The sequence below is a fragment of the Chlamydotis macqueenii genome, chromosome 5 (assembly GCF_036417535.1).
Source record: "Chlamydotis macqueenii isolate bChlMac1 chromosome 5, bChlMac1.mat, whole genome shotgun sequence".
NCBI lineage: Eukaryota > Metazoa > Chordata > Aves > Otidiformes > Otididae > Chlamydotis > Chlamydotis macqueenii.
Genome location: NC_141560.1, coordinates 10124428 through 10138469, shown reverse-complemented (window position 1 = coordinate 10138469; position 14042 = coordinate 10124428). Strand labels below are relative to the sequence as shown.

The window sequence follows — 14042 nt, the reverse complement described above, 5'->3', positions numbered from 1 at the left end:
ATGGGTTTCACTGTCCTTTGATCTCTTGACCTTGGTGTCAGTGCATGTTAGATAAGGCGAAGGACAGTGGCCTACTATAGAGCTTGGCTTGTGCACTGTGGTTCTCCTAAACCTGCTTTGCAAGGGCAGGATTAGGCTGGTTGATGGGCAGATTTGAAGTCCTCATGCAACCAAGCCAACAGACTTGGCTGGTTCAGGACCTTGCAGGCAGATTCCCTCTTCCTGAGATAGGCCTTCAGACACCCCTGTGAGTCCGGGCACTTCCATGGAAATCAGCAGACACTGCAGGTGAAAACAGAGCAGGGGCTTTGCTGAGCTGGAGCCTTGGAGTCCAACTGGGGTAACCAGATGAGGTATAAGCAGGGGAGATGTAGGGAGGATAAAAAGATCCTGCCTCTGCACAGGTGCTTTAGGGTCAGGGCATCCTCCGCAGGCAGCTACTTGCTTGTAACCTCTCCCAGTGGCAGAAGCACCTTGGTTGAGCCCAGGTACAAGTCTGCAGCTGTGGCTGATCGCATGTTTTTTGTTTAAAGGAAAGAGCATTAAGGATCCACAAGCAGCAGGAAAGCAGGTCAATGATAAGGCCAAACAAAACAACAACGGTCATCCCTCAGAAAGCACCCCTCCCTCAACCGCTGCCCTGATGGAGACAGGTGGAGATGTTACAAATGCCTCAGCTTCAAACCAGATGTTACCTAAAAACAATGCTGGAGGAAATTCGCCACCAGAATCACAGCTGGAAAGCCCCTCAGTAAGCTTGGTGGAAGTTGACGGGACCAGTCAGCCCATGGCAGGTGCCGGGATGGAGCAGGCAGACAGCTGGGCAAGCCTCCATCCAAGCACGAAGAGCAGCTCCGTTGCCTTCTCTGCTGCTAACATGGGCACCGGGATAAGGTTTGTGAGCAGCAGTTCAAGCACTGCTCTGAGAGACCAAGTCAATGGATCCATCTCAGAAGGCCAGGACAATGAATGCCCAGCTGGTGGCTCAGAGAGCTACAGGCTGGTCCAGGAGCCAGAAGCCCTGCCAAGCGAGACCAGAGTCGACCCTGGCAGCACTCAGTCCGCTCCTTGCGATGAGGCTCATCGGGCAGAGTCAAAAGAGATGGCGAAGGAAAATGAAGACCCTGGTACAGACTCACTGTTGGACACCTCTCAAGAGAAGTCCTTCTCAGAGGAGCCAGCCACTGACTCCTCTTGTTCAGCAACGCTCCCCCCGGGGCAAACTCACACCGACAGGGAAAAGCAGAGGCCATCCGGGAAACGGAGGAAGAAGAAGAGGCACGGCAAAAGCCACTCAGGTAGCTTATTTCATATGTAACCCTCAGGGACTGAGTTAAGCTGAGGAGGCTTCCTCATATGTATCTGTTCTTCCACACTTCAAGGTCCACTGTCCCCTGCCCCTAGAGCCACGCTGTTTCATGGAGCTGTTATTTTTGTAAACCTGAAAGAGATTTAAAAAGAAAAACACAAGAATTGTTCATTCTGTTGACATTTATAAGTAGTTTATAAAGGAGTAATGATGAATCAATAATTAAAAAGCCCATTACACATATGCAGTAAAGATGGCAATAAGCGCATCTGTCAAGTGTGCTAAAGACAGCTACAAGGCACGGTTATGTGCAAACAAGAGCTCCATTAGACTCCAGAGCAGTGATTAAGAGCAGTTAATACTGGGTACTTAATCAGCGATCACCCCCTCTCAACCACTTATAAACACATAAAACCAGCAACATCAGTGTTGCCATGAGGTTGTTTGGTTTTTCCTCTCCTAAGCCTGATTGCAGGAGCACTTTGCCTGCAGTGACTTGAAAACCTGCCTCAGAGGTATTTCAGGTGGCTCTTGAACATCAGACCAAGCCATCACTGCAGGGTGAGGGGAGAAAGCCAACAACTTGCTGATGCTTGTGTGAGGGATCATGTTCGGCCAGCCAAATCCATCCCTCGCTCTGGGCTGCCCCGCCAGTGCCAGGAGAGAGCTCGACTGCCGGAGGCGTGGAGCCACCCAGGTCTCCGCCTCATGGTGAGCATCCACAGCCAATCCCAACCCTGGGAAGTGCATCCAAGTCCCTCAGACTCTACTGAGCTGAAGCCACCCTTGGGTGGGTACATTAAACCCGAATTACAGGTGACTCATAGAGAAGACACATGGGTCTGAGAAAGATGCAATATACTGTCCAAAGCCTGTTTTCTGCAGGATCCTGGGGTCAAGAAAATGGGCAGAAAAGGGGTGGAAGTCTTTTTATCAATGTTTAATGTTCTTCCTCCCAAGGAAGATGGAGGAGGAAGGAAAGGAGGGTTTGAATACCCAATGCTGAGAAAGACGCATGGATTGAGCATCTACCACAGAGGGACTTACCCTTATAATGCCGGCATGCCCTGGGGCTGTAGTTATTTATGTTTCTAAACACACCACCTTCCCCTAGGGAAAAAACAAGCCACAAACCAGAAGTGGTTTCCCAGAGCAGTGGTTCCCAAACTTGCTTCCCAGGAGGCAGCAGGAGGAGCTGCAGCAACGGGAGCACCCCACGCTCTCAGCCCTGGCGATGCTTTCCTGACGTCTGAAATTAGTATTTCTGGCTTAAGGAACTGAAACCCCCCAAAAGCCAGGAGGCTCCCTGGGCATCCAGGGATGGCATCTTAGAAACCTCTCTGCTACTAGACAATGTTTTCATCATAAAAAGTTCCCTGTTGTTAGATTTGCCTTGCCATGATCAGCTATATTTAGTGTCTCTCTTTTGTTTAAAAGCAGAGGTTGAGGCTGATACTGGAGCTAATAAAACAAAAAAAGATTGTGTGGTACAATGAGGTATGTAAACTCGCAAAGGTGTTTCTCTGTGAACTAACCACAGCACTGGGACTTTACACACCTAATCAGTATTCAGCATACCAGCTAAGCTTTTTGTCTTTGTGTCTAATCACAAACACATGTGAAATAAATTTGTTACTCTGATTTTTACTCTTCGGTGTGTTGATCTTACGTTGAGCGGAGTCAGTGCTGATCTTCCCTTGAAACAGGATCACATCCCACATCTCTGTCCTCTGTGTCACCAGCAACCAAACCTTCTTTCCCTGCAGATAATTAAAAGTCATTATTCTAACCAAGTTAATTCAGCTTCATGTAATAAAAAAGTCCTTGCTTTGATCCCATTATTTTCTCAAAAACTGTAAAAATGCAATTTCAGTACCTACCTCCTGTGAAGAACAATGTTTGGTTTGCTGGCAGGTAGCCACTTCCTATAGCACCATTTAAATATAGTTATCTGGAAAAGAGAATGAAACACTGGACCCAGGGAGGAGTACTAGTTGGGACAAGATACCAGCTCCAACTCAAAACTAAATTAATTTCCAGAATTGCACACAGATTTGGAGCAAACATACTTCTTATGTGCAGTCATGCAGCTTCCTGGGATGGGAGTGGGGGAGGGTAATTTGGCTTTTGTGACCCTGAAAAATAATACAGGTAAACCAAATTTCTGGTGAAACTGTGTACAGACTTCTCTGTACCCTTCACTGATGCTGGCAACATACAGTTGCCCCTCAAAGGAAAGCTTAAGGAGTTTCGGGATGAGACTTCCACTTGCAAAACTTTGCCTGTTTTTACAGCAAGTGGAAAGAAATGCAAGGAAAAAAAACAACCAAAACATCCACCGTACTGAAATTGCATAGTTACGCATTGTCTTTTCCATGCTGATGAGCATTTCCTATGAACTGAATCAATAATGTCAAATCCCTCTCTGTCTCATTTCCTGAAAGGAATGTATTTGTTCTCCAGCATGCCCAGTGCCCGGGGCTGGGAGCCCTGCTCCTGCACAGCCCGGCCGCCCCGGCCCCTGGGGTGGTAGAACAGAGGAATCTCTGTGGGATTTCCACACAGGGTTGCTTTTGTTCCTGCACCCAGAGCATCATTGCTAGCAAAGGAAAAGGAGGTATAAATTGGGTAGTTACAGTCCTGACTACTCCTGCCTTCCTCTTGGCCATACCGCAGGATTCTATCAAGTGGAGAAGGGAAGTAGCTCTGTTGGTTTAAAAATCCTAAGGAAGATTTGCAGCCAGAGCAGAAAATGGTAGCAGCAAGGCACAGGTAAGAAAAATGTCAGGACCAGCGGTCAGGCTGCACAGGGAGGGCAGCTGAAACCATGAGTTAAGCATAACTCAGTTTTAAGCACACGTAGGACAGCATGCAGGCTTTAAATAAGTTGTATTTAAAAAAAAAAAATTGAGACACAGACAGCTTTGAATTCTCCTTAGAAAATGTAGGAAGACAACAGAGAGGAACGCATAGACAAACGGTACCTTTATGAACTGACCGAGACAGGCAGGAGTTTCAGCGCATCCTTGAAACGCGGCGCCTGGCACAGCCGTATCGCGCCGGCAGCGCCCGCCTGTGCTTCAATGCCAGCAGGGCAGAGACAAGCGGCACCTTGAAACCTGCAATTCCCTTTTTCCTCTGCTCCCATCTTCACGTCACTTGGAAAGGTTAAAGGAAACAAAAATCTGTTTCTCCTTCGTGTCCAGCCACAGTACTTCCTCACCCAAATGCAGCTCAAGTCCATCCTTCTTGATATGACAGACTTAGCAAGCCTAAAGTGCTTCCCATCAACATTTTTTCCACCTCATTTTTTTTCTTTTTTTTATTGTCCCAAGTGCACATGGTCTGTTCAGGTCACAGCACCAGTCCTCTTTTGGTACAGGGTATTTCTCTGGTGGATTTGCTGGATGTGGGAGTTGCTGGGTCTCAGTGAAGCCGCAACAATCTTCTGCCTTCTTGTGCAAGGATCAAGACTCCATCCCCTTAGAGCTCCTGTAACAGCAGCAGAGTAAGGGCAGGAATAGCCTGTGACTCTATGAAATAATAATTCAGAGCAGTAAAAGACTGTTGTAATCTGCTACCGGGCTCTTGCCTCACCTTGACTATATCTTGTTATGCAGCAATTTCTGTATTAATGCTCTTTATCATCAGCTTTTACACCCAAAGAGTGGTATCCCACATATCTCCATGTTCCCGAAAAAAAGTGGTTTAGCTAGTTTACCTGTGGAATCAAGGCACCGGTGGTCACACTGTGTTTGTGTGCACCCTGGTAACATCTGAACTCATTTCCAACCAGATCTGAGAAGAGCTTGAGGAAGGAACACGTAACAAAAGCAGACAGTCAAACGGAGGAGGGACTGCACAAATGCCTGAACTCAGGGGAGGAGCTGTTTGAGTGCCGTTGCCTTGGACCCTAGAGAATTGCTACAGACAAATGTTCACATCTGTCTGTGCCGCTGCCTTTTTCCTCTCCTCCCATCTTTATGTCACTTGGAAAGGTTAGGGGAAACAAAAGTCTTGAAAGCATGAGTTCACAAGCAACCAGGCTTTGGCAATTTCCTTGCTCACAAATCTACTTGATTTATTCCCTAGAAAATAAAAGAACAAACCAAAGCGGGAGCACAGGTCAGTGGTGGAAGCCTGCAGCCTGGTGAGGAGGGAGGGAAGGGGCAGGAGGGGGACACAGCGCTGCCTGCCCACAGCTGCGACCTGAACATGGCATGGTGGGACATCAGCCTCCCCTGCAAAGAGACAGCAGGGTTTGAGAGTCAAGGTTTTCCTTCTTTTTTTTTTTTCAATTTAATCGTTTTCCTTTAATTCTAGAGAATCAGATGCTTCATCTCCCCTTCTGCAGACTCAGTATTGTCTGTGGGCAGTTTTCTAATGGACCACAAGAATTTAATCCAGCTCATCCTCATCGTCCTGTATCGCCTTTGCCTTCATGTCTGTTATTAGAGATGGTATTTGCTTTGGTTATCGAGTGAGGCAGGCTCTCAAAAATTACAGTGTGCCACCCCATCCTTCTAACAGTCCTACTAAATGCTCTAGATTTAGTAAGTTCAGAGATTTCATGTCTAGAAGCATATTCCAATATTCTGCGTAGAAAACACAAGACTCCTGTTGTTGGACTGAACTAGTGCCCAGCTCAAAAGGAAAGTTGCCCAAACTCTTGAACACCAGGATCAGTTCTGGAAACATGAGGTTTTTATTAAGTACATAAAGACTTAGCTCTACCTGGTTTTAGGTTATCTGAAACCAGTTTCCCTAGCAGCACCCCCCCGACCATTAGATACACACATATGCAAAAACACACCGCTTTTGTTTTATAGCTGAAAATAATTTGCATTTCCCCCTCCTCCTGCAGGTGTGACGGTAAGGCAGAAGAAATAACACAGACCCAGCGAACCACTCACATATCCCCGGAGCGCTGCCAGCTTCTCGGGAGCCGGGTTCTGCATTGCCAAAACACCACCGTGGTCACCTGTCCCACCAGGATGCACCGCTTCTCCTCGTGTAGCCTTTTGCTCCCTTCCCCAAGACCCAAAAAGCCTCCCCGGAGACTTCAGCACCCTGGGCCCAGGCCTTACGCCAGGCATCCACAGGGACGGAGGCTGGTTCTGTGTGTGGCAGCATAAAAGGGTCAGACCTCTCGCCTGCTGTCCTCACAGCCAAGTCTTTCAACCTGCTCTTAGGCCAAACTCCTCTTGAAACGACAGCTGAGTGTGGCCCAAGAAAGGACCGCAGCGTTTAGCCCTCAGAGAAATTTTTAAAATAGCAGTGCCTCAACTAAATTAATGGTATAAAGCAGTGGCTATACCATCACAGGTGGAAGGGTGTTGCTCCCTCTTCTCATCACCCACTGACGATTTATATTGGACCAGCTCAAAGACCCAGATTAGACAAATGTATTTTTACTCTCAGTCATTTAAAGCAAGGGAAATTGGTTACAGGGGAAAAAAAAAGTTAAAAAAAAAAAAAACCAACAAACCAGTACGTATTTTAGTAAGCATATGGCCATATAAACAGAGTCTGGTTCCTACATGATGCTTATGTGCAATTAAGTTGAAATACATCTGTAGTCTTGCAGTAGTCTTCTCACAGATGCATCCATCATCTTTTGGAGAACCAGGGCCCCAGTCCCTGTTATTAAAGCATCAGAAAGCGGTTTTCCAGAGTGCTCTATTGGACACATTTCCAGCTCATCCTTCAGTAAATCTCTGGGTTTTAATGCCGTTGTCAGCTGCGTGCACTCAAAAGTCTTCGTGCTCAAGCTGCAGAAGGTGTAGATTCCCGTTACTTTTGCTTTTAAACTGGGAATGCGCAGTATTGTGCTTTTAAAATTCACAGCTTTTTCTTCCCCTCAAGTTTTGTAATAACATTGTATCATAGTTTTGTACATAGCTGTCCATTTTAAACGATCTGTGTTTGTTGAAGCTATGGCGTGGTACTGTGCAGAAACATGAATCAAGTGGGAGGGCTGGGTACGTTTGAGAACTCTGCCTTTATATGGTAACTCGCTGCGGCTCGACTAACCTCCAGGATAAAGCTTATTTTGCTTTGCTTAACAGGACTTGTAACGTCCTCGTAATACCGAAAACTTTGGCAGACTAAGTTAGAAGCTAAACCAAGAATTAAACCACTGGTTTATGTTAACCAAAGCATTGCTATGAGCATATTGAGAATTGGTTAACGAAAGCAAAGGTCAACCGAGAGATGTGCGGGAGCTTCAGTTCGAGTGACCCCGCAGAGCGGCACAGCCCCGTTGCAGCCGAAATCCCATCCCCAGCTGGCAGAAGCAGACAGAGCCCCACTCTTTCCTGCAGAACCACATAACCCACCCCAGGTTTGACTTGCAGGCCTGTCTCAATCGCTTTTACAGGTTTCCCCCTTTTTTTTTATTTTCGCCCTTTTTTCCAGTCTCAGAGCACATCATCAGTCCTTTTTCTCCTTAATTCAGCTTCTCTGCTCTCAGATTAGACCCCAGGCTACAAAAATCTGGAGTATCAAACATGTTTTCCCAGCAGCTTTGCAACCTCCCTGTTTCCAGCAAGAGCCTGCAGCGCAGGCTAGCAATGAGCCACCAGCCTCCTCCTCCCCACCCCGCTGTTTTATCAATGGGAACAGCATGTTTTGGAGATTCAGGACTTGGGAACAAACAGCCTTTCTGGGTGTTACCTAGGGAACCTTACCTGCTGATGCCCCCCACAGCTGCTCTCTTCAGATGCTGCAGCACTTGTCCACTTCTCTATCTGGGTCTTTCAGTTACCCCCATTTCCACCTAGAGAGCTCTTTTCACACAGCCAGAGTTTTTATTGCTCTGCATTCATACCTTGGCCTTCAAAGAGAGGGTGTTTGGCATTATCTTCCCACTGCCCTCAAGAGTTGATGGAGAAATGGGTTATTTTGAGCCACTGCCTGTTCTCTGCTCCATAGTCATCTGTGAAAACTATATTAAATTAACCATACAATCACATCCCAATAAGCAGGCTGAAGCACAGCATTTATAATTTATTACTCCAGAGCAGCTCTGCTTCCATTACAGTGATTATTTAACAACAGGGGGACAGAATCGGAGCAGGTCAAAGAAAGATGTTCAACTGGGATGTGCAGTTCTGCTCCATTTGTGACCTTGAATAAAGCTCAGGAGCCTGAAGATTTTTCAGTGGTTGTAAGGCCAAATTATTTGCTGGTAAAAACAACATCACTTGCAGCTACTTCAGCAGGTCTGTGGTCATTAAAGCCAACAGTGATTTTAGACCTCAAATAGGAATTCTTGTGGTATATTACAGGGATTGCACGTGGAGTCCAGGATGTAAACCAGGCTGCGACCATCACAAGTTTCTAGCTGCCAAATAACTGCATATTCCTTAATTAAGCATTGGCTAGATGATAAAATGCAGCTGTGGAAGAAGTCAGCGTAAGTTTTTTCCAAGTATTTCACATCAGAATTCAAATATGTTTAATGGGATGGATTTTCAGAGTTTGTTTTTGTGGTTGTCTTTTTTTTTTATTTCAATACTGAAAATATTTCAAAGTTCAGAATAAAATAAATACTTGACAAATATCACTTCTCTTGTGGGGATGGGGGAGGCCTGTGTTTCACCACAGTATATCCATCGAAGTCCTCTATTTTCCACATAGTTTGTAAAGCTCCTAAGCATAGCATTGTTGTATATGCTTAGTAATAATTACGCATTGTTTTCTCTCAAGGAAACAGAGATGTATAAATGGAGCTATATCTAGTCCATAAGCACCACCACAGCGTTGCGCTGTACTTAGAGCATGGCTGAAACCTGTGTCCAAAGTTATGCCAATATCTTTTGGGCTGAGTGTACCGTTTGGTCCTCTCCTACATTCAGGAGAGCCAAGGGGGCTGAGAAATACCTTCTGTTCTGGTTATAAAGAAAGAGGATAAATTGAAATTAAAGAAAAATGCATGAGCCCCTTTGAGCAAAATTAACCAGTTTTCATTCAATCTAAACATAAAGCCTGGATCTACAGCTTCGTATTTCTGGTTTTCTGTACACAGTGGTCAACTGAGTAGAATATACAAGTTTACTAATACTAAAAGTCAGCAGAGCACCAATCCTAGCTCGCTGTATCTATCTATGTGGTGACAGTCACAGCCATGAAATATGGGTGAACATGTTAGTCATGGGGTTATGTCCACCTAATGTATCTGGAAGCAAATACAGTCATGAACCAACGCCATCACGAACCACATTTTGTTTGGCCACCTCACAATCGAGCTGTGGGGAGGCTATGAAAACCAGCTTTGCCATGTCTAGAAGCGTGACTACAGAGGGTTGAAAATGGGGCAGTATCAGTGAAGGGACCTCGCTGAGTGTTTGCAATTACTATAAAGTTACAATCTTGCATAATAACTACCTTGTTTGCAGGATTTGCAATGACAATGCAGGTCAATAGTAAAGAAAAGGGTTTCCAACTCCTTAGTATAGAGCAGGTACCAGCCCTTGAATACCAGTGGGGAATTTTATCACTGTGATTCCTCAGCATATTCAGCGCTGTAAGTAACTCACTCCTCCATCCGTGCTGTGCTAGCACTTAGTTCACATTAGGGACTCTGTAACGCTCTTTGCTGTGGCATGAGCCACTCTTGCAAGAACTGTGTGTGACAACTCATACAGAGCCAGGCATCAATAGGAATTAGCAGGAGCTCTGCTCTTCCCTAATGGAGACTTCAAGCACATTCAGCTTACATTACTCGAAGTCAGAGGACAAGAATCACCCTGTGACGGTCAGCTCCTATCAAGTCAGTTTAGATAGACTCCTAGCCCATCAAAGCAGGATTTTTCTAAGATCAGCAGTCTTTGCTGATGACACCTACATTGCGGTTACGGTTGGTTTACTCGGCTCTGGGCATGCAGAACCTGATGTATTTATTTAGCACTTATGCAGCTCCATACAACATAATCTGCAATGAGTTTAGTGATGAACTGGTGACAATTAATTACCAAATCCATCAGTCAGAATAGATGGAGAAAGTCAGAGCTATCAAAGAGAGATAGTGTTTGCCCAGAGAAAGAAGAGGCAGCAGAGGCAAAAAGTGTAACAGATCTACAATGTCTGCTGCTGTGATCCCTTGAAACCCACAACTCGATTTTGTATTCTAAAAGAAACCCCCAATAGCACACAATTTCCAGGAGGGATCCTTTGAGGGCAACAGACTTTTTCCATACACTTTGCTGTGTTCTGTAATCTCCATTCTTTAAGGTTTTCACAGCTCAGTTAGACAAAACCATGGCTGATCTGATCTGTAGTGGTGGTGATAGTCCTCTGAAGGGGAGCTTGGCGAGACCATTTTCAGAGTCACTCAAAACCAACATTTCTATGATTCTCTAGGAAGAATTCACTCTCTTCTCTAGGAAGAACTCACAAGAGAAACAGAGTACTTCAGAAAAGATAGGAGTAGTAGGAGTCCAGAAACCCTTTCAGGTCTATACCTTAACTCTCTTTGGTGACGTGGTATCATACACTCAGAAGAATATGCCCCAGGAGTAGTGACTACATTCACAATAGTAGCAGTCTACAAACCCATCCTGAATCACAGAGAGATGGTTTGCTTCTCTAAAACACCTCCTTAACTGGAGAGACCCCAGGGAGAAGAGGAGGACAGGAGGGTTTTTCGCTCTCCAGGTACTTTCAACTGCTCTACTTCACTTGCAGGGGTCTGGGGGACAGAGGAGGGACCCTGAGCTCCACAAGGCAAGTTCTGTGGCACATACAGGGCTGCCTGCAGAGGTCTGGGTGCAGACCACAGCATAACTGCACGTAGATCAAATGACAGGTCATGGTTTGGAAGAGATTAACACGTTGGCTATCTCAAACCTAACAATCATCCAAAGATAAAAGCCATGATATCTTGTCACTAATCCCTTCAGCTATACAAGCCCCAATTAAAGTAACTGCTGAAATCCCTTTCCATTTTGAAGAGCTCAGCCCTACTCTCTACGAAGCTCTCAGTCAGTCCTACAACCCACTTTCTCCCAGCCTCCTACCTTCCACAGCCCATCCCTGTACTCTACATGCACCTTTGCACAGTTTCGTGGTTGACTGCCTTGCTGCTCTACCGCAGGGGACAGAAGGGGTCTTAGAAGCAGCCTCCCCCAACCTCTGCCACCCACAGCTGCTGGTCCAGGCTCCACCTGCAGCAGACCCCAAGGCTCTTGCCGTCCAGCTAACTGCCAAGAAGCGTGTCCAGTTCCCTTAGAGGGCTTTTTCATTAACTCCATCACTAGGATCAAGCTCACAAGCATTAAGCCCATAGACTTCACAGCCAGGCTCCAGCCAGCAGTAAAAGTGCAAAGTGAGCGCTCTCACCCTGTTTCCAACTCCTTCCAGCTTTTTGATAAGAGAAAATGGAGGCACAGCAGTAGCTGGATCTTAATAATGGGTAACTTGCTAGATTGCAAAGACTAAACAGGATTTTGACTGCCAGAGCACTGAAATGCAATGCTGGGGACTAGGGCTACTGGGATCACCGGTTTTTTGCCACTGGTTTCCTGAGTGGCTGTGGCCAAGCCATTTCTCTGTGCCTCTGTTTCCCTATCTGTAAAATGGTGACAACAGTATCCTTTGAAACACATTGACAACCGGTGATGAAAACCATTACAAAAGAAATATTGTTAGCAGTAAGTGAAAATAAAACCATACTTCTCTTTCTCTCTTTTATGACATCATAGCACATGTTTGCAGCCATATTAGAGTCCAAAGAAAAGGAAGAGGGTAATTTTCAAAAAACTACGGTTCCCATAAGACCTCTCTGAACCTGATTGCAGAAAACCCTTAGAAACCCCCAGGAAAGTATCTGAAAGGAAGACGATGACGCTTACAGCAACAGGATTGCTTGTACAAAAAAAAAAAAAAGGAATAAGATCTCAAATTTCTCCAATTTCTTATTTTTACCCTACAAGAACCATAAACATCAAGAATAAATTACACCTGTTGAAAAGCTAACAATGACGAATATCACACTGAGAGCCTCCTAATGCAAGTGCGACCCTGAATCCAAACCACAGCAAGCGTAGCCTCTTGGGAGGGAACAAACAATAGCTCTGTACTAGTTAAGGACCATCTACCTGCATAACCCAGTGACTAACCCTCTCCCTGGCTGGGTTATGCATCCTGTAGCACACTTCCAGCCATTTGGTAAGCAGTGCATCTTCTTACCCTCAAAAACATCAAAATATCTTGCATTGCAGATATTGACTCTTGTGCTTACACTTTTGATGATTACCTTGAAAGTGTATGGACAGTTTTTAAACAACTTCCTCCAAAAAACTCTTTAGGAATAGCACACAAGGGGCAATAGCAGGTTTTCTGAAGATTCATTGAAATCCCTGTTTCCAGCATATTAATGACCAATAAATGAACTTTCAGCTGCAAAGAAAAATCAAGTTTTACAAAATAACATAGCCCCATATCAGCCACACTAGAAATGAAAAAATGAGAGTCCTTACGTGGCCCAAGACACAGAGGTAAGATGATTTTTAGATCTAACTTAAAAATCTAAACCCTATAACATCTAAATACAACTTATCTCTCTAAGCTAATGAGAAATATCCCTGTTTTTAGCATGTCAGTAAGCAGATGAAAACAAAACCCTGTATTGTGGCAGTCCTTAAATATCAGCAGCTTTCCCATAAAACAAAGGGCAGAGTAGCAGAGCTCTGGAAACAGCTTCACAGTTAATTGCAAGTTAATTGATGTCAACTGGATCATCAGAGTTGGGCTGGTGTATTGAGTGAACCTCTGTTCCCTGCCCTGCCCAAACTGTGCCAGCCAATTACTCGGATTTCAGAGCTTTCTGCAACGTGTTAGTCCTTGTCTGATTGCATTGAGCTGTGTGTGTATATATTTGCCAGAGGTGGATTTTTGCACTTTCTAAGGAGAAATTTCATGCAGAGATTTTTTTTTAAATAGATCTGCAAGCTCATTCAAATAGTATCAGCAATGTAAGTTACAGCTGCCTTGAAGTTATACCAAAGCCTTAATCTTTCTAACAGCGTGGATTTCTCTATACAGTCTCAAAAGCATAATCTTGGAGGTACATTATTATATTTATAATTCAAAGCATATTAGCTGTTTCCTGTAAAGTATTCCTGGATTATGAAGATTTTTTAAAAACAAGACTTTCCTTTACACAAACCCTGTAGCAATTTAGAAGAGCACTCTGATGAAAAAAATATGAGCTCCCTAATTAATAGTCTTTTACAATTCCTCCAATAGCTTAATTAAAATAAACAAGCAGCAGAATTTTAACATGATTATTTCTAATAAGATTTTTTTTTTAATCAGCTCATTTCACTCCTAATATTTCTAGCAGAAAGTGGCTTATTTCTCATTAGACTCTTTCATAGTGCTGAATCCCTCCCTTGTCCTGCTTCGGTAATTACAGACATTTTCACAAGTTTAGCACAAAGATGGTGAAGTCCTAAAGGGGATACATTAAGTTGTTTACAGAAATTACATGTAAGCCTGCTTTACCTTTGGGAAAGTGTTAGTGCTTATTTGTACAAAAAATATTTATGGAAACCAACAACAAATTAATTCAAGTAAACAGCAAACACAGTTAATACTAATTTTATATTATAAGCCTTTGCCTTAGCTATTTTAACCGCTTTCATTTTCTGTGTAAATCAAGTGTTATTTTCTGGTTGATTTAACATTTAATGTATTTAATGTAAATTAAGATTAAAAACACAAATCAAAA

The 14042-nt window shown here is 44.4% G+C and overlaps 1 protein-coding gene across 3 annotated transcripts in view; it reads left to right on the top strand.

The window, feature by feature from the left end:
• The window catches only part of LOC104484422 (inverted formin 2), a 43238-nt gene extending 34365 nt beyond the window's left edge, over nucleotides 1–8873 (top strand). Inside the window, exons 21-23 of one of the 3 annotated variants that reach the window (XM_086748313.1) lie at nucleotides 534–1298; nucleotides 2750–2806; nucleotides 6174–8873. In XM_086748313.1, the coding sequence (XP_086604439.1) occupies nucleotides 534–1298; nucleotides 2750–2805 (821 nt within the window). In that variant the 3' untranslated portion in view covers nucleotide 2806; nucleotides 6174–8873. Of the gene's footprint in view, nucleotides 1–533; nucleotides 1299–2746; nucleotides 2807–6173 lie in introns of all 3 variants that reach the window. The other 2 variants (XM_086748312.1, XM_086748314.1) reach the window with 2 other exon arrangements.
• The last annotated feature ends 5169 nt before the right edge of the window (nucleotides 8874–14042 follow it).